The 21,048-nt window shown below is 43.0% G+C and overlaps 1 protein-coding gene across 1 annotated transcript in view; it reads right to left on the bottom strand.

Moving 5' to 3' along the window:
- LOC116979191 (chondroitin sulfate proteoglycan 4-like) overlaps positions 1-21,048 on the bottom strand; it is an 87,159-nt gene that overhangs the window by 17,708 nt on the left and 48,403 nt on the right. Inside the window, exon 7 of the mRNA XM_033030747.1 lies at positions 20,262-20,393. Within this exon, the coding sequence (XP_032886638.1) occupies positions 20,262-20,393 (132 nt within the window). The remainder of the gene's footprint in view (positions 1-20,261; positions 20,394-21,048) is intronic.

The raw sequence follows: 21,048 nt of genomic DNA, 5'->3' as shown, positions 1-21,048 counted from the left end.
GAGTAGGTTAACCTATGATGAGCGTTTGATGGCACGGGGCCTGTACTCACTGGAGTTTAGAAAAATTAGGGGAAACTAACTGAAACATACAGAATAATGAAAGGCTTGGATAGAGTGGATGTGGAGAGGATGTTTCCACTAGTGGGAGAGTCTAGGGCTAGAGGTCATAGCCTCATAATTAAAGGACGTTCTTATAAGAAGGAGATGACGCAAAATGTATTTACTCAGAGTGTGGTGTATCTGTGGAATTCTTTGCCACAGAAGGTTGTGGATGCCAAGTCAGTGGATATATTTAAGGTGGAGATGGATAGATGGACAGGTGTCAGAGGTTATGGGGAGAAGGCAGGAGAATGGGGTTAGGAAGGAGACACAGATCAGCCATGTTTGACTGGTAGATTAGACTTGATGGGCTGAATGGCTGAATTCTATTCCTATTCCTTATGACCCTATGACCTAATTCCTCCACATAACAAAACTATGGGAGCATTTTCATCAGATAACAACATGAGAAATAGCACAAGTATGGCATCTGTGCAAAAAATGCAAACTGCTAGAAGAACTCAGTGGGTCAGGCAGTAAATGGACAGATGACAAGCTGGGTCAGGACCCTTCTTCTGACCCATTTCTTCAGATGCCATTTGTGCTTATACAAACATGCCGCTTGTACAAGATAAGTTGAGTTTCTTCATTAAGAGTGTAGTTGATTTTTTTTTAAACTTTGGTTTAACATTTATTCTGCCATTTTCCTGCACAAACAGCCTGTTGCCAGATTGTCTTGAATTACAAAGGCACACTACCACCTTGTACAATAAATGTTGCCTTTGCCAGCATTGCCCACAACTTTCAAATGAACATAAGTGTCTCACACCACACAGTCCATGAAAGTAATGGGCTACATGCAATATAATACATTTTCATTTGACACAAAATTATTTAGAGTTCTTCCTGCAATGATTCAGCAGTATCTGACATTTGAAATCAACACTCAATCCAAATATCTCAGAACCTGTGGAAATCTCGGATGACTGTACTCATTTGATGTATCACAGTGATGAGACATTTTCATCGGAAATAGACAAGGTAAAGATACCTTAAGTAAAAAACACACAATACATTCATCATGAATGTAATTATGAAGTCAAAGCGATACAGCATGAACATAGACCCTTCAGCCCACCAAGTCTGCATCTATAAATCAACCACCCATTTACATACATCATACACTAATCCAATTTTGTGATTCTGCCCACATTCCCATCAAACCCTCTCCAGAATCTACCCCTCACCTACACTCTAGGGGCAATCACTGTGATCAATAAACCTGCAAACCACACACCTTTAGGAAGTCCTACCCCCCCTGATCATTTTCCAATGTTCAATAGATTCAGGATCAGTTCCTGTGGATTGGAGGATAGCTAATGTTATCCCACTTTTCAAGAAAGGAGCGAGAGAGAGAAAACGGGGAATTGCAGACCAGTTAGCCTGACTTCGGTGGTGGGAAAGATGCTGGAGTCAATTATTAAAGAGGTAATAATGGGGCATTTGGATAGCAGTAAAAGGATTAGTCCAAGTCAACATGGATTTATGAAAGGGAAATCATGCTTGATTAATCTTCTGGATATTTTTGAGGATGTGACAAGTAAAATGGATGAAGGGGTGCCAGTGGATGTAGTGTATCTAGACTTTCAGAAAGCCTTTGATAAGGTCCCGCACGGGAGAATGGTGACTAAAATTAGAGCACATGGTATTGGGGGTAGGGTGTTGACATGGATAGAAAATTGGTTGTGAACTGTGAAGAGGATGTTAGGAGGTTGCAGGGTGAGGTTGGACAGGTTGAGTGAGTGGGCAGATGCGTGGCAGATGCAGTATAATATAGATAAATGTGAGGTTATCCACTTTGGCGGCAAAAACAAGGAGGCAGATTATTATCTCAATTCAGATTCAAACTTTATTGTCATTGTGCAGTGTACAGTACAGAGACAACAAAATGCAGTTAGCATCTCCCTAGAAGAGCGACTTAGAATGGGGGGGGGGGGGGGGGGGGAATCACCGAGGTGCAGTGTTGAGTAATGTAACAGCCACAGGGAAGAAGCTGTTCCTGGACCTGCTGGTCCGGCAACGGAAAGACCTGTAGCGCCTCCCGGATGGTAGAAGGGTAAACAGTCTGTGGTTGGGGTGAGAGCAGTCCTTGACGATGCTGAGCGCCCTTCGCAGGCATCGCTTGCTTTGGACAGACTCAATGGAGGGGAGTGAGGTAAGGGGGAGGTGCAGTGAGACCCGGGCGTCCTTGTACACCGGTCACTGAAAGTTGGCTTACAGGTACAGCAGGCAGTGAACAAAGCTAAATGAATTTCCTTCGCTCCATAGATGCTGCTGCACCCGCTGAGTTTCCCCAGCAATTTTGTGTACCAAAGCTGAAGGAATGTTGGCCTTCATAACAAGAGGATTTCAGTATAGGAGTAAAGAGGTTCTTCTGCAGTTGTATAGGGCTCTGGTGAGACCACATCTGGAGTATTGTGTACAGTTTTGGTCTCCTAATTTGAGGAAGGACATCCTTGTGATTGAGGCAGTGCAGCGTAGGTTCACGAGATTGATCCCTGGGATGGCGGGACTGTCATATGAGGAAAGATTGAAAAGACTAGGCATGTATTCACTGGAGTTTAGAAGGATGAGGGGGATCTTATAGAAACATATAAAATTATAAAAGGACTGGACAAGCTAGATGCAGGAAAATTTTTCCCAATGTTGGGCGAGTCCAGAACCAGGGGCCACAGTCTTAGAATAAAGGGGAGGTAATTTAAGACTGAGGTGAGAAAAAACTTTTTCACCCATAGAGTTGTGAAATTAATGGAATTCCCTGCCACAGAGGGCAGTGGAGGCCAAGTCACTGGATGGATTTAAGAGAGAGTTAGATAGAGCTCTAGGGGCTAGTGGAGTCACGGGATATGGGGAGAAGGCAGGCACGGGTTATTGATAGGGGACGATCAGCCATGATCACAATGAATGGCGGTGCTGGCTCGAAGGGCTGAATGGCCTCCTCCTGCACCTATTTTCTATGTTTCTATGTTACACATCTTAAAATGGTTGTGCAGCTCCAGCAGCATTATACCACGGCATCGTGTGTGGTAGAATAAGATTTTCATCCGCAAGTGCATTTATTTCACAATTTCCAGTCACTGTAGTAACTACACTTAATTGGCTTCAAATTACTTTGGGATGTCCTAAAAGGGATGCAAAATCTATCAAATTTGACAGTTTAACTCCCTAATTGAGTTAACCTTATTATATTTAAGCCTGCATTATATTTAATGTATATTGATTTCAACCTTGGTTCTCATTCCTCAGAATCATGTGGCCAAAGATTCAAGCCTCCTACAAAAGTAGTAGTGAGTTCTAACATCAGCTGACATCCAACCCCTTTGTTAAGTCATTCATAATAATAATCTGTATAATCTAATTACATTGTTGCTCTTAGTTTTTTCCTGAGAGAACATTTCTGCTGCATTTTTGCAATATAACATCGATTATAATTCGAATGTACTTATTAGTTCTCAAGTGCTTTCAGGTAACTGAGGTGATGAAAAATGCAATTCTCATTAATCATTTTCCTTTAGAGATGCAGCATGGAAACAGGCCCTTTGGCCCATCAAGTTCTCGCCGGCCTTCAATCAATCACTCACGCATGTTCTGCTATCTCACTTTCTCATCCGATCCACACCCACTTGGGGTGATTTAATTTAGACAGCCCAATTAACCTACACATACACACATCTATGGAACATGGAAGGAATCCAAAGGAAACCTACGCGGTCACAGGAAGAACGTGCAAAGCATACCGACATATCAAACCCAGGACACTGGTATTGAGTCAACAGCTCTATCAGCTGCCTCCCCACAACACCACCCCTCCCCTTTGTCCCACCAGGTCTAGCACCCATTTCTCCCCTACTCTTCCACCTACATTCCTTACTCCAGCCTCATTATTCACAACTCTACAATCCTTTTGTCACTCGCCTTTTGCTTTTTTCATCTGTGGCCTTTGTGCAACCATCTGCCTACCAAATACCCCACCCACTTGTGTTACCTGCCAGTCTTTATCCCACCCCTCCTTTATTTCAGTATTCTCTCCCCCCCCCCCCATCAGTCTGAAGAAGGGTCACAACCCAAAATGTCACCCATCCATGTTCTCCAGAGATGCTGCCTGACCCACTGAGCTACGCCAGCACTTTGTGTCTTCTTTTGTAAACCAGCATCTGTGGTTCCTTGTTTCTACACCTCTACCAGCTTGCATTGTATTCGGAGTAAAGGAAAACAAAAGGCAATTTATATTTGAACATTTAACACAATTTTATTTTGAACAAAGGATTAACAGGACAGTCCCACAGAAGATTAAAAAATGACCTCTCAATTTTTTTTAGATTCTGGAGCCCGATGAGTGCCAGGAAGGGAACCTTGTTCACAGGATATGGAAACTTTGTCCCAAGTTCCCAGATGCAGGTGTGCATTCCTGTATGACTCTATGCAATTACTTTTGTGGTAATGTGGTTCCCAATATTCTACACCCACCCTTCCTTGCTGCAACCTTATGTGCCACCACACTTCAACAAAACCCAACTCTCACCGATTCCAACTTTTCCATCCCTTAGCCCACTGCACCAAAAATAACCTCCAAAAGCCAACTTGTATTTACATCTTTAAATAATACAACATTGCTTCACAGTGCCACTCCAAAGACGGACAGGTTTGTAGGTTAATTGTCTTGGTGTACGTGTAAATTGTCCCTAGTGTGTGTGTAGGATAGTGTTAATGTGTGCCGAAGGGCCTGTTTCCCTGCTGTATCTTTTTTTTTTAAAGTGGGCACTTTATGGCAAGAGACCCAAATAAGCTGTTGCTAGGAAGCTGAAGAGAAAGATTTTATGTTCACCATTCATAGGAAGCAAATTCACAAGCTGGAGGAATAGGGAATTTGGGGATTGTAAAGCTGATGGTAAGCATCATAAATAGGGAGGTGCGAATCCAAACAGGGATTTTAACGTGATACACAAATCTTAACTTCACCCAATTGAGAGATTAGGAATTTAAGTGAATGGGAACTGGCACAGTGAGTGAATAAGATTTAATGTGGTATACACTAAATTCATTAGAACTTCAAATGAACCAAAATATATGTGGAAGGAGAAAGGATGGAACGAGAGGCACTGTACTAACATAAAACAGACGGTAAACAGTCCCAATGTTTGGCATGACACTAAACACAAGATCACTCTATTTTGCCTGTACACTTTGAAAAGATTGCTTAGTTGATGGAAAGAGTACAAACCGTTTGTGCAGAGGATGTGTAATCAAGACAGATTGAGAAGGGATGGTTCACATGGTAGCAGTCACATTGAATGTAATTTGCCACTTTGATGGGATTATTTCAGAACAATGATAGGGTGGAAACCTAATTTGGAGAGAATCAAACCAGAAGTTCTGGGAATGATAACACATGGTTTTTGGAGGTAACAGCACAGAGGGAATATAATTCAAAATGATACAGAAAAGCTCACAGACAGATATAAAGGATCAAGATTTGAGCTGCAAAATAAAACTAAAGCATTTTTTAGGATTAACATACAAAGATAGATAATTAAAACTTTCTATGATTGTCTAAAGTGGACAATAACAAATTGACATTTATTTGTGCTTAAATACCAATGATGTCCATTGAAATAACCAATAGAAGAGATGTAAACTGGCTACTGAGTCACCATTAAATGCAGTCCAGGCTTCGATCTTTATTATTTTTGTTGAACTATTGCCTAATTTTACTGTTTTTCTGATGTACAAAATAAAAACATTAGAATGCCCCAAATCCCTCAATTTACAAAATAGAAACAAACTAATTTTAAATGATGTTTGCATGAGGGCGTCAGTACCCTCTTCTTGAGCCTCTGTGGAATTCAGTCAGTTAATGTGGATATAACATTGCTTCTGAGAAAATCACAGACAACATTCCTTGATTCTAGATAGTACTGGAATGTCTCAATTGGTATAAAAATCTGATATAGCTTCCTTCCACGTCTGCAGCTAAGACTAGAGTGAACACTTAAATCAGTGATTGTCCTACAAAAATGTTTGCTATTCTAATAGCCTAATAGAAAGTGCAAAGCAACAGCTAGAAATAAGTTTGGGCTCACATGATGTAGCCTCCACAGTGGAATAGCTTTGTGCACTCATTGTCTGGACTTGCACACGAGGAACTGGAGTAACTTGTTGGTAGTCTGCTGAACTGCCAGATTAGTACCTTTTGGGACAGAAGGGGAGAAGATTGGAATAGGTATATATTTCAGCATCTTCTGGATAATTTCAAAACAATTAAAAATCAGCTCCAAATTCAAAATACGCAAATTTGGAAGCTTACTGATCAGGAATACACAATTACAATACACTGCTGTCCAGATGGACTAAAAAATTCCCTACAAAGCCTAAAATGAAATTAAATCTCATTATTTTACTTCCCAAATCTGATATTATAACAAAAAGTATGAAATGTAAACTTATTTCAAGTTGTCTAATTGATTGATGGCCTTGTAATGGGGAAGGGCAGGGAACGTGGGTACAGATTTTAGGCTCAAATATTGGGATTAATATGTACCCAAAATGGTGGTATTTTACCCCCTGCAGATACCCTACTGGTGAACATCTGAAATACTGTTGGATCAGGTAACAGATCACTCACATAGGCCCCATTGCAGAAGCGTCCACGTTGCGGGGCTGGAAACTGGATGTATCCCGAGCTAATTCTGCAACCACAATCATCTATTGCAACGTGATGGCTCCCACTGATTGTCGCCGGAAGCTTGCGTCCTTTTCAGGACGGACGATGACAGCGATGTCAAAATTTGAAACATGGAAGATGGACACGATAGAAGAAGACTCACATAGAACTCCAATCACTACTTCAGGAAATAAGATATCAGAGCTTGCACCGTGGGCGATCTAACCAAAGTTACTACCAATAAAGATGAAAAGAACTCTATAAAAGGCAAGTTATGTTTGTAAAGCAAACTTGTTGGGACCTGCAAAGCTATTGTGTGCCATTATTGTTGTGAACTACCAAATCTATAATTGCCAAAATTTAACCGATTCTGAGAACCTAGTAAAGGTAATGGATAAATGTCAAAGAGGTACCGTTAATTACGGGCCATTATTAGACCGTAATTAAGTAAATTCTTTTGAAACACGTTTAGTTCAGGGCTACCTTCCGTTATTCCAAAAATAATCCATTCTGCTTTTGGTATGAGTTTTATTTTAAATAGTTTTGTGAAGATTTCAAATATTTTGTTCCAGAATTTTTGGATTTTTATACAAAAAACAAAAGAGTGCGCTATGGTAGCTTCATGAGACTGACATTTATCACAAATGGGTGAAACGTTAGGGAAAAGTTTATTTATTTTTATTTTTGAATAGTAGTCTATGTAATGTTTTGAATTGAATTAGAGTATGTCGTACGTTGATCGAGCATTTATGCACATATAGTAAGTGTTTATCCCAGCTCTCTTTTGAAATTTTTATAGCTAGTTCTTGTTCCCAGTCTCTTCTAATACCATCAGTTGTGGGTATTTCTATATTTAAAATAGTGTTGTATAAGCATGATATTAGGTTTGCTGATTCAGCCTTTGTCTTCATTGCTTCGTCCAGTAAGTCTGGCGGCATGTTATGATAGTCTTTTGTGTATTTTTTCAGATAGTCACACAATTGAAGATATTTAAAATATTGATTATTTCTCAAATTATATTTCAGTTGTAATTGTTGAAATGATAATAATTTTCCTAATTCATACAAGTCTCCGAGCGTTTTGATTCCCATTCTTTCCCATTGTGTAAATTATTTATCTATAGTAGAAGGTTTAAACGACGGATTATTGACTATTGGCATTAAAAGAGATAGATTCCTTAATTTTAGATTCTGTTTTATTTGTTTCCAAGTTCTAATTGCGCTGTGTATGATTGGATTTCTATTGTAATTTTTGTTATTCAGATTCATTGGTGAAAGGATAGTCGCTCCTATATTACACGGAGAGCAGTCCTCTCTCTCCATTACAATCCAGTCCACCTGCTGGGCAGAATTGTCCAGCAGGTGAATCATATTTTTAATATTTACTGCCCAATTATAGTACATAAAGTTAGGGAGTGCAAGACCACCCAGCTCTTTGGGTTTACTAAGGTGTGTTCTTTGTATTCTGTGGGATTTATAGTCCCATGTAAAATTTGTAATGTCTGAGTCTAGTTTTTTGAAAAACTTTTTTGGAAGATATATAGGTATTGATTGAAATAGATATAGGATTTGTGGTAGAAAGATCATATTTATAGCATTTATTCGACCTATTAAAGACATCGGGAGCGTTTTCCATAATTTGATTAGACTATTTAGTTTCTTAAGTAAGGGACTATAATTGGCATTAAACATAGCGTGATAGTGTCTCATGTAAACAAGGTTGTAGCAGGTTTCACAGTCTCAAGCGCTCTGGAGTCCTAGTTACTGAATTTATTCAAGACAGATTAATATTTTTAGATTGAACAAAAACAAGGGATATAGGATTAGTATTGGAAAATTATGTCAAAATAACATACGAGCCATAACCTCATTGAAATGCAAAACAAGCATGGGAGTTAAAGTTCACAGGTTGTTGGAGCAGAATTAGGCCACTCGGTCCATCGAGTCTACTCCGCCATTCAATCATAGCTGATCTATCTTTCCCTCTCAACCTCATTCTCCTGCTTTCTCCCCATAACCCCTGACGCCCATTGGGCCAACCTTTGCTTAAATTTCTAATGTTCAAGAGTCAATAGTGTTTTATTATCATACGCCCCGAAACAGAATGATGAGGAGGGACCTAATTGAAAATTATTGAACAGTGAAAGGCCTGGATAGAGTAGATTTAGACAGGCTGTTTCCACTAGTGGGAGAGTCTAGGACCAGAGGTCATAGCCTCAGAATAAAAGGACGTTCCTTAGGGAAGGTGAAGAGGAGGAATTTCTTTATTCAGATGGTGGTGAATCTGTGGAATTTGTTACCGGTGGGCGGCGCGACTCTCGTCAGCAGCGGCCTCTGCAGTCCGTCAGCGTTTTGTATTATTTTATGTCTATGTTTTTATGTAGTTTTTGTTATTTTTGTTGGGGTATGTGTGTGGGGGGGGGGTGGGGGTGGTGTGGGGGGGTTGGGGGTAACTTTTAAATCTCTCCCTGCACGGGAGACCCGACCTTTTCTTTGTCGGGTCTCCGTTGTCGTTGGGGCTGCAACGAGGAGCGGCCTCCAACAGGAAGACCGGGGGCTGTGGTGCCGACTACTCACCTCACCGTCGTGGAGCTGGCCGAGTCCAGAGCGGGTGGAGCTGTGGTGGACGCTGCTGCGGCCCGACCTCTGGAGATTCGGTGGCTGCAACTGCGGGTTTGGCGGACGGCGACACCGGGAGCCCGCGGGTCCCTGGAGGGAGTCCGCTTTTCAGGGCTCCCGCAACGGCGACTTCTCCCGCCCGAGTTGCGGGGTTGAAGAGCTCCTGGAGCGGGGCCTACATCACCGCCCCGCGCGGCTTGGAATGGCAGCGGGAGTTTGCGAGCATGCGCCGGGGGCTCTAACATCAAGACCCGGTGCGCGACCTTGCAGCACCCGGCGTGGCTTTAATGGCCACGGGACAATTCGCCATCGCCCGCCGGGGGCTTTGACTTTGACTCTGACATCGGGGGGGAGAGTGCAGTGGAGAGATAAGTTTTTTTGGCCTTCCATCACAGCGATGTGATGGATGTTTATGTAAATTATGTTGTGTCTTGGGTCTATTTGTTTGTAATGTATGGCTGCAGAAACAACATTTCGTTTGGACCTCAAGGGGTCCAAATGACAATAAATTGAATTGTATTGTATTGTATTGTAGAAGGCTGTGGAGGCTGTCAATTGATATTTTTAAGGCAGAAATAGATAGACTCTTGAGTAGTACAGGTGTCAGGGATTATGGGGAGAAGACAGGAGAATGAGATTGAGGGGGAAGAGTTAGATCAGTCATTATTAAATGGCAGAGTAGAGTTGATGGGCCAAATGGCCTATTTCTGATCCTATCAGTTAAACTTCACTTCTTTGGGTTCCCCATTCGTTTTAGACTCACCGGGGTCCTACTTTAGTTTCGAGATAGAAAGTCAGGATCGAACCTGGGTCTCTGGTGCTGCGAGACAGCAGTACTTTTATTCAGATTCAGATTCAACTTTAATTGTCATTGTCAGTGTACAGTACAGAGACAACAAAATGCAGTTAGCATCTCCCTGGAAGAGCGACATAGAATATGATTTCAATAAATAAATCTATTTACATGCATACAGCCATAGTGTTTTTCCTGTGGGAGGAGTGTCCCGGGGGGGGGGGGGGGGGGGGGGGGTGATTGGCAGTCACCGAGGTACATTGTTGAGTAGTGTGACAGCCGCAGGGAAGAAGCTGTTCCTGGACCTGCTGGTCCGGCAACGGAGGGATCTGTAGCGCCTCCCGGATGGTAGGAGGGTAAACAGTCCATGGTTGGGGTGAGAGCAGTCCTTGGCGATGCTGAGCACCCTCCGCAGACAACGCTTGCTTTGGACAGACTCAATGGAGGGGAGCGAGGAACCGGTGATGCGTTGGGCAATTTTCACCACCCCCTGCAGTGCTTTCCGGTCGGAGACAGAGCAGTTGCCGTACCATACTGTGGTACAGTTGGTAAGGATGCTCTCGATGGTGCAGCGGTAGAAGTTCACCAGAATCTGAGGGGACAGATGGACCTTCTTCAGTCTCCTCAGGAAGAAGAGACGCTGGTGAGCCTGCTTGACCAGAGTTGAGGTATTGTGGGTCCAAGAGAGGTCATCGGAGAAGTTGACCCCCAGGAACCTGAAGCTGGAAACACGTTCCACCTCCGTCCCGTTGATGTGGATGGGGTATGCGTGCCGCCCCTAGACTTCCTGAAGTCTACAATGAGCTCCTTGGTCTTCTTGGAGTTAAGGGCCAGGTTGTTGTCAGCTCACCATGCTGCTAGGAGCTGGACCTCCTCCCTATAGGCCGACTCATCGTTGTTGCTGATGAGGCCAATCACCGTTGTATCATCTGCATACTTGATGATGGTGTTAGTACCATGTACAGGTATGCAGTCGTAGGTGAAGAGGGAGTAGAGGAGGGGGCTCAGCACACAGCCCTGTGGAACGCCGGTGTTCAGGGTGAGGGTTGAAGAGGTGTGCTTGTCTAACCTAACAGACTGGGGTCTGTTGGTTAGAAAGTCCAGTATCCAGTTGCAGAGGGAGGGGTCGATGCCCAGGTTACCGAGTTTGGTGATCAGTTTAGAGGGTATAATGGTGTTGAATGCTGAGCTGTAATCGATGAACAGCATTCTCAGCATTTGCCACGATTGAATGCGTTTTCCAGTGCCTAAGGATGCCTTCTATAGGTAATTCATGTCTTGACAGGCAGATTACTGCTGCCTTGCAGACAGAGAGTTTTGTACCAGGTTTGAGGTCTGATTCTTCAAATACCATTTTTCTCAATTGGAAAATGCAGTGCTGGCGAACTGAAGGTGGTGGCAGAAGGATAAGTAAACTTCCATCAGCATCCCCTTCCAGGCCAACTTCCTCAGTACTGAAGCCCTGATTACTCTCAGTTGGATATTTTGTGTTGTTGTTTCTGTGCTGAATGCCACATTCCCAAGACATACATTTCATTGAGCTTTGGTGTGGCAAGGGATTAATAAGCAGACAGAGAAGAACCAAGAATGTCCACAAAGCATTTTTGAAGATACGCAATATCCTCAATGACTCCTGGGAAAATCTGGCCCATGGCCTCACCAAATGGTTGACCATTGGGATGGTATAGAGAATTGAGTCTATGCAAATAGACGGAGAGTAGCTAGAAGGTCTACATAAGCAGTGCACACCTCAAACTATCCGTCCGTCCATCCAATCAATGGGATTGGGAGATCCTGCCCATCTGTGGAGGAAACTATAGTTCCACATTGGTTTCATTAGCCAACTCAGAACCCACAACACCAAAGTAGATGCAAGGCATTCTTGATCCCGAGAGACTGCCTACGACGAAATACTTCCGTCCTTCCTTCCAACAACGTGGGCCATATCAGGCCACTAGTATGCCTGCATTGGATTAATTTCCAAATCTTCCAGTAACACCAGCCCACAGAAGCCCACTGCACATATTTTATGTGCTCAACTGGCAGTGTAGTTGTGTAAAAGCCACAGTCCTTATTAAGAACACGTTTCACAATATCCAGGCTGCTGAAGTTGAAAGCTAGTGTGTTGGCGTGCTCCTTTAAAACATGGAGCTTCACAGGAAATAATGTTGTGAAAACATGGCTTGGTCTACGATTGACCAAAGACAGGTACAGCAGTTTGAAAACGTTGTTGTATGTCATGAAGCGTGCATTTGATGTCACAATTGCAATGCAAGTGTCAATTGCCATTAGAATTATCCAGCCTAATTTCCAGAGTGATTAAAAATTACCATAAAATTGGCATTATTACATTCTACTTCTGAAAAAAACCTCGATTGCAAAATGTTGTAAAAGTATCGTTTGATTGAATTTCGGATTTCAATCGTTATAGCATATATTTTTACTGCTACAGGTGCACAACCTTTTATCCGAAAGCCTTGGGACCAGACACTTTTCGTAATTCCGAATTTTTCGGCTTTCGGAATGGAAGATTTTTAGCGTAGATTTTAACGGCTGGCTCAGTGGTAGAGTGCTCGGCTCATATCCGCAAGGTCACGAGTTTGCGCCTCGATCCCGGCAGTTACTCGATCGCGAGTTTGAGTCTTCAATGTAGTTTTTTCTTGCAGAATAGGAGAGAATAGGGAGGGTTAGGCTGGGATCATTCTCTGCGAGATGATCTTAGTGCGGGAGACAAGTGTAGGAGAGGTGTACTGACTGCGTGGGCAGAATTTTGGAAGTGATTGCCCACCATTCTCAAAAGCCGCTGTGTCTCCCTGTCCCTCCAACTCCAGAGGAATCCGCTCCCCGATGGGCCGCTACGGCGACAAGTGGCAGTTCGCCCACAGCCTGAGCTGCGCCACCCCAAGAACAAGACGTACCTTGCACACCATCAGCTTCTGCCCCTACGGGGAGCGTGTTCCTCTGGAGTTGGAACGGGGCTGGGCTGCTGCTGGCTGTGGGTCTCTGGGATCTCCGTGCTTGCAGTGGGCCTGGGGGTCGGTGTCCCGTTGGTCCTGACGTCTCCGGTGACTGGCACTGACCTGCTGGCATCGCCGACGTGAAGACAGTGCAAAGCCCCCGCGCCGGTGCAATGGGCGGGGAGCTGGAGAGGGGAGGGAAGGGGTCACACACATGGCCGGGAAGCAGAGGTGTGTAGGTGGGGTGAAACTGAAGGGAGCGACAATCTGCTGCTGCCTGCCCGCTGAGTTAAAAAGTTCCCACGCAAGACTCACGATACACTGTGTATCGTGAGTCTACCGTGGGAACTTTTTAACTCAGCGGGCAGGCAGCAGCAGATTGTCAATTATTAACCCTCCCGCGCAATATACCCTCACCTTCTCTTTTATGAATGGGGATTTAGTTCCCCTTTCTTCGAGGACCGACCGGAGGTTCCGCTGTCACCTCTGCGGGCCGCCCTCGGTGAACGTCTTCAAGGACCTTTCTTCAAGGACCGAAAAAATGTCCGCTATTCGGAGCTTTTCGTTATTTGGAATTTCGGATAAAAGGTTGTGCACCTGTAGTCACAATCTGATTCACAACAATAGTGAATGTACTATTCACTAGAGTCAAGTGAATGTACTATTGTGCTTTTGGCAGACCATCTCAAGACTTTGACAGGTTCATGCAACACAGGAAAATGACAACAGTGAACATCTTCATTACAATTATCTCGGGTGCGTCAATGTGTTTTTTCCAGAACCATTCAGATGAGGCATAACTCCAGCATTTAATGGAAGATGTTTAAATAAGCAATTTGTTTTGCCTACAGAACATCTTATAAAATGTTTTACTCAGCTCATAAAAAGCCTTCCTCCTTAATTATTGATCCACAGCATAGCAAATACGTATTATAGCCAGCATGTAATTAGTTTCTTGCTTGGGATCTAGGATAGTTTTACTATACAAAGAACACAATTCATAAAACTGGAAAACTTGAAACACAAATTGCCCCAGAACTTGTGCCAAAGAAACAGTGCTTCTATCTCATTCAACATCACTTAAAACTGCAGAACACTGCAGTGTAACATAACTATTAAAAAATTTCCAAGTATATTTATGTAACTGTGTTAAAATCTTCACAGCAAAAAGTTAACAGTTAATAATCATTCTAGTTCACTTCAAAATAGTGTGTTATTGAATTTTCTTAATTTGGGCCAATACTTTGATAACTTGTGAGTATACGAATTATGAGAAGGTACAGTTGAGTCAAGAGTCAAGAGCACTTAGTATCATGTTAAAATATCCCCCAATTATCAATTAGTAAATACATTAAAGTGACAGTCTTTCCATGACAAGTTTAATGTCCTTTTTAAAACTGTTCATTTCTGTTTGTGATTTGTAAAATTAAAAGGACATAAAATACAAAGGCCTAGAAATTACCGTGTTCCCAAATTGATGAAGATTGGAGAAAGATCAATAAGGTTCGGTATGTGTCCTAACTACCTTCTTACAGATGACTGGTAGAAGAATCGCCAGACATGTTACAGAAAATAGGTTAGAAATAAATAAGTGGAGTAAAATGGAATTTATGGGAAAGCTCTGAGAACTGGCAATAGGCTTCTATGATGTAGAAATAAAGCGAGGAACCTGTGAGGGGGGGGGGGGGGGTTGGAGGATTGAGGCTTGAATAATCGGGCTCTGTAGGGCAGGGATGGGGTCCTTGGTGTAACGGTGCTTCAGTTTTGCAGCCAGCGTGAGGTGGCATTCCTCAATCAGGACCACGATCAAGCGGTCCATTTACTCTCACAGCATGCACACGAAAGAGGACTTTCCACATTCCTCCACCACCATCATCATTAAACAGGAAGGTTTCCTTGTCAGTTTCCTTGTAGCTATTCACAGGATCCTGGTAATCCCTCATGCCCTTGGTATGGCAAATGGAAGGTAAATCGATGGGAAAGGTTTAGTGGAATATGGGCCAAATGTGGGAAAATGGGACTAGTTTAGATGTGGCATTTTGGTCAACATGGACTAGTTGGGCCAAAGGGCCTGTTTCCATGCTGTATGACTCTCACTTTATTGATGTATTCATATGTTCCGTATACACATCTAGGAATGTGTTTGATCACAGTGCCTAAGCATGCCTCTTTTTTCCTGACTAGAACCTCACCAGCCTTCATCAACCAGGGTTCCCTAATCCTGCCAGCCTTGCCCTTCACTCTAACAGGAACTTGTTGGCCATGATCTCTCCCTTTCTCTAATTTGAAAACCTCTCATTTGTCATTCAACATCTCTTTACCTACTTGCAGCCTCTCCCAAGCAACTGTTGCAATGTAATGCCAGTAAAACCAACCTTGCACCAATTTAGGTAAAATCCTGCTAATCCAGTAAAACTGATAATCCAGCATTTAAGACTATGGAGGAAGCAAGTGAGCTATAAAGTTAAAATAAAGACATAATTGTAGACCAATCTCCTTCCGGGGGGGGGGGGGGGGAGGGTGCACCTGTAAATATCAATTAGGAATCAAAAGCAACTGAAAAGAAATACAAAGATTTAGATACACAATGAACTGTAGATGCTGAATCTTGAGCAAATCACAAAGTACTGGAGTAATTCAGCAGGTCAGGCAACATCTCTCCAGGGAATGGATAGGTGACATTTTGGGTTGTGACCACTTCATACTGATTGTAGTAGAGAATAGAAAGTTGGAAAGATATGGGAGCAGGACAAAGCCAGGCAAGTGATAGGTGAACACAGATGAGGAAGGTTTGATGGGCAGATACTGAAATTACACTGCCGGATTCCGAAGGTGCCGGATTCCGAATGCCTCATGGCCTGGGCCGGAGGTAGAGCCCTGCAGGCCGGAACCTCGCGGGTCAGAGGTGGAGCTTCGCGGGTCGACGAAGCCCGCGGCCATCGGTGCCTGGGTCATTGGGGCCTGGGACGGCGCCACGGCGATGTCCGGAGAAGACCCGGCAGCGTTAGTAGAGAGGTCATTGTGGCGTTCGGTGATGGCAACGACCGACGGATGAGGATGGAAACGTGGAAATCAGGGTGTCGCTGCTGAGGGAAGGAATAAAGGAGGACCCGGCATCGGGAGTCTGTCGTGAGGGAGGGGGTAAGTGAATTTTTAACTTTGTAAGTGGCGACTATGGTCTTAGGTAGGCAAGCACATGTGACAATAAAGTATTCAATTCAATTACCAACACAATACAAATAAATCAATGTCACACATTTCCAAGAGAGTTATACGTGGTACATGGTTTATTTAAATGCAACATTTTTATTAATGCCTTGGTGTTGCCCTGTGGACAAGCTTATACGAATTACATCCACAGTAGATACCGAGTTACTGATATTGTTTGCTGACAGAAACCAGCTTTTAGAAATTTGCAGATGACACTAAAGTGGAAGGTTTAGTAAATAATGAAGATAGTTGTCAAAAATTGCTGCAGGATGTTGTTCAGTTGGGCAGACGGGCTGAAGAATAGTTGATGGAGGTTAATAACGAGAAGTGTGAGGTGTTGAATTTTGGGAAGTCTAACCAAGGCAAGACCTACACAGTGAATGGCAGGGCACTGGGGAGTGTTGTCGAGTAAGAATGCAGATACAAAGTTCTTTTAAAGTGGCATCACAAGTAAATAGTGTGGTCAAGAAGGCTTTTGGCACATTGGCCTTCATCAGTCAGAGTACTGAAAATAGAAGTTAGGAGCCTACGTTACAGTTGTACAAGACATTGGTAGGGCCACATTTTGAATATTGTATTCAGTTTTCCTGTTATAGGAAAGATGGTGTTAAGCTGGAAATGGTGCCGTGAGGATTTACGAGGATATTGCCAGGACTTGAGGGCCTGAGCTATGGGGAGAGGTTGAGCAGGTTAGGACTTTATTCCTTGGAGTGCAGGAGGATGAGGGGTGAACTTATAGAGGTGTATAAGATCTTGAGAGGAATAGATAGGGGAAATGCATCGAGTCTTTTACCCAGAGTAGAGGAATCAAGAATCAGAGGACATAGTATTAAGGTGCGGGGAAAAGATTTACAAAAAACATTTATTCAAATGGTGGTAGGTATATGGAATGAGCTGCCGGAGAAGGTGATTGAAGCAGATACTATCACAACTTTTAAGAAACATTTGGACAAGTACATGCTTAGGATAGGTTTATTGGAACGTGGGCCAAACACAGGCAGGTGGGACTAATGTAGATGGGGCATGTTGGTTTGCGTGGGCATGTTGGGTCAAGGTGCCTGTTTCCACACTGTACGACTCCATGAAATGCTGACAAAAGGGCCAGACACAATTCTCCTGCATTCACTGAGTGCAACGTAATTCTTTGCAACTCAAATCTCAGGGAAACTGTCTCAAACAATGATCTCGGTCATCATAGCACAGGTACTTACAACAGACTCCCATAAAACTCAGTGCGAAAAATACCAGAAAAATGCCTGTTTTGCTGTGTTCATCAGTTACAGTATATTAAAAACAACAACCAGGATAAGAAAAGATATCAAACAGTACACATCAAGCTTATTTTTCCCTTTAGGGAATGATAAACAAATGACCACAAAGTTGGTATTTATTGAGTATAACAGTAGAGACAATTTACCTTAGAGAGACAATAAATTACCTTGTGTGACCACAGCCAGAACAACGCACGTAGTTCTCCCTTGCTCAAAGAAATGATGCACTTATGATAGGAGTTTCACAAAATGTTCACAAGTTTGATTTATGAGATGGCATGTTTAGCTTGTGAGATGCGATATGGCAGTCTGGGTCTATTATCTAGAGGACAGATGAATGAGGCCCTCTCACTGAATCATGAAGAATCTTCAAGAGGCTTGGCAGGAAAGATTAAGAGGGTACACAAAAATGCTGGAGAAATTCAGCGGGTGCAGCAGCATCTATAGAGCCGAAACCCAAAACGTTGCCTATTTCCTTCGCTCCATAGATGCTGCTGCACCCGCTGAGTTTCTCCAGCATTTTTGTGTACCTTCGATTTTCCAGCATCTGCAGTTCCTTCTTAAAGATTTAGAGGGCTTTGGGCTAAATATAATAATAATAATAATAATGGATGGGATTTATATAGCGCCTTTCTCATACTCAAGGGGCTTTACATCGCATTATTCATTCACTCCTCAGTCACACTCGGTGGTGGTAAGCTACTTCTGTAGCCACAGCTGCCCTGGGGCAGACTGACGGAAGCGTGGCTGCCATTCTGCGCCTACGGCCCCTCCGACCACCACCAATCACTCACACACATTCACACACAGGCAAAGGTGGGTGAAGTGTCTTGCCCAAGGACACAACGACAGTATGCACTCCAAGCGGGATTCGAACCGGCCACCTTCCGGTCGCCAGCCGAACACTTAGCCCATTGTGCCATCTACCGCAATAATGGAGGTGGGGACTAGAATAGATGGGGCACGGTAGTAATCAGGTTGGGCTGAATGGCCCATTTTCTTGCTATATGGCTATGTGATTGCAGTAATAACCTGTTTTCCGGCTGGGGTGTCTTGAACCAGGGGTCACAATCTCAGAATGAGGACTGGCTATTGGGGGGAGGTGTCAAGATGCAATTTCTTCACTAGGAGGGTGGTGACATTCTCAACCAAAGAGAGCAGTGGGGATTCAACGCAGCGAGCATATATTCAAGATAAAGATTGATTTAAAATATTGTGAATTAAGGGATATGAGGATTATACAGGAAAGTCAAGCAGAGGTAAAGATCCACCATGACTTGATTGCATTGCAAGGCAGTCACATGGTGTGCTACTCATTCTACTTCTTACGTTCTTCATTTCGGAAACAAATGCTATTGGCATCATCAAGGATACAAAGGGTTATAACTCTGAATGGGTAGGAGAACAAGCAATAGAGTGTTATATCAACAAAACACGAACCAATGGATGTTACAAGATTAATAACAATACCTTGCATTTACTGATGATTATGTAAGCCCTTTCTGCATGAAAATATAATTAAATGCTGCCTTTAAACTGTGATCCACCATCAACAACATCACTGGTTTTAATACATCTTATTTGTTATCGTTAAATTGCCAAGGGATTTGTACTTAAAAAGCAGATCACGAGTAAGATTAGTCATTGACTTTGCAATGCTAAATATGCTGAACTTTATAATCCAGGTCTTGATCGAGGGAGGACAACTTCAGGCAATTCGGTATTAAAATTTGAGATGGGCTTGTGGATTCTCTTGCATAAAGAAAACTTAATGGAGATTCACTGGAAATTTTTTTAAATCTTAAACCCAATTCCCATACACATGGAGGTCACTGGACTTATGAAATGTTGGCAATCGATGTAGAGTGGCGGATGATGATAGATACAGAACTTTTAACTGCACAGTTCCATTTCAAAAACTGTGTAGGCCTCAAAATTACTAACTGTTGAGAGTTAAGCCCCTGTCCCACTTTCCCTCATTACTCACGAATTCTCCCGAGTTTTCCCCTTGATTCAAACTCGGAGAATGTCCGTAGCGAGTCCGTAGATATTTCTTAGCGGCTCGTAATACCTGCCGTAGGTACTCGGGGAATCAGGTAAGTTGGGACGTTTTTTCAGCATGTTGAAAAATGTCCACGAGTAAAATAAATTGCATCGAGTACCTACGACTGGCATCTCCAAGTTTGAATCAAGGGGAAAACTCGGGAGAATTCGTGAGTAACTCAGGAACGTGGGACAGGAGCTTTACTGTAGCAATTGGTGTCCCTGATCTAAACTAAAGCTGCTGCCAAAAGATCTGAGGTGTTGATCCACCTTAAGTGCCTGTTATCCTCTCATGTGGAGCAGCTTCCCAGCTCACTCACCCTCCAACATTCATGAACTAATGTATGCATGAAAGCAGTGTAAATAATACTCTTCTTTCCGATAAGATATACTTTTCTTTTCTTGCTGTCTATGTATCAAGCATTCTCAATTTTACATGAAGCAGATATATTTTATGTCTATTCTCAAGTTCTTCGAAGAGAGGTGCCAACATGTCCAAATTAATGCGCCCTGGGCTAATAAAAATGAGAAGATGCTCTTCAAGCTTCTCATTTAAAGTACCAAAATACTTAGAGTGATGAGACCAGAACCGAGGAACTGACAGCTTACCTGGGAAGATGTGTAAACCATTATTTGTTTCCATGTTTATCACTAAAGCTGCGGCTGTAATGGTGAAGATTTGTCGAGGAGTAAAGTTTAATCCATCCGTAACCTGAAAATTAAATCCACCTGACATGGCTCCTGAAAATAGAGAGTGGACAAATTAAGTATACTTGGAACCATCCGGATTTTTGTTACCCGCACAACTTAACTTTAAGTCAAACGAACTCCAAAATCCAACATGTAGAAACAAAGAACTGTAGATGCTGGTTTATACCAAAAATAGACACAAAGTGCTGGAGCATCGAGAGAGGAAAAGGATCGATCAAAAGGGTCACGAACCAACCCCATCCTTTTCCCTCCAAGATGTGGCCTGACCCGTCGAGTTACTTCAGTACTTTATGTCTGTCTTCCAAAATCCAACAGCCCAGTTCCCCACAGCAAATGAAATGGAGGCAGAACATGTTTACCCAGCAAGGACATGCTCTAATATTTTAGGATAACTTCATGTAGATAAAGGGAATGTTTGAGAAAGAACTGCAGATGCTGGAAAAATTGAAGGTAGACAAAAATGTTGGAGAAACTCGGCGGGTGAGGCGGCATCTATGGAGAGAAGGAATAGGCGACGTTTCGGTTAGAGACCCTTCTTCAGACTGATGCCGGGGTGGGGGGCAGGTCTGCCTTCTCCATTTATGGTGTTCCTTCGAAGATTTCATGCAGATGACACGGAACTCCAGGGCACCATGAAAATACATCAGCCAATGGGTGTCATTTCTTTAAAACAAAGCTCAGAAAT

This window comes from Amblyraja radiata, chromosome 1 (genome assembly GCF_010909765.2).
Source record: "Amblyraja radiata isolate CabotCenter1 chromosome 1, sAmbRad1.1.pri, whole genome shotgun sequence".
Lineage (NCBI taxonomy): Eukaryota > Metazoa > Chordata > Chondrichthyes > Rajiformes > Rajidae > Amblyraja > Amblyraja radiata.
The sequence above is the reverse complement of the archived record's forward strand: the minus strand, read 5'-3'. Positions and strand labels throughout refer to the sequence as shown.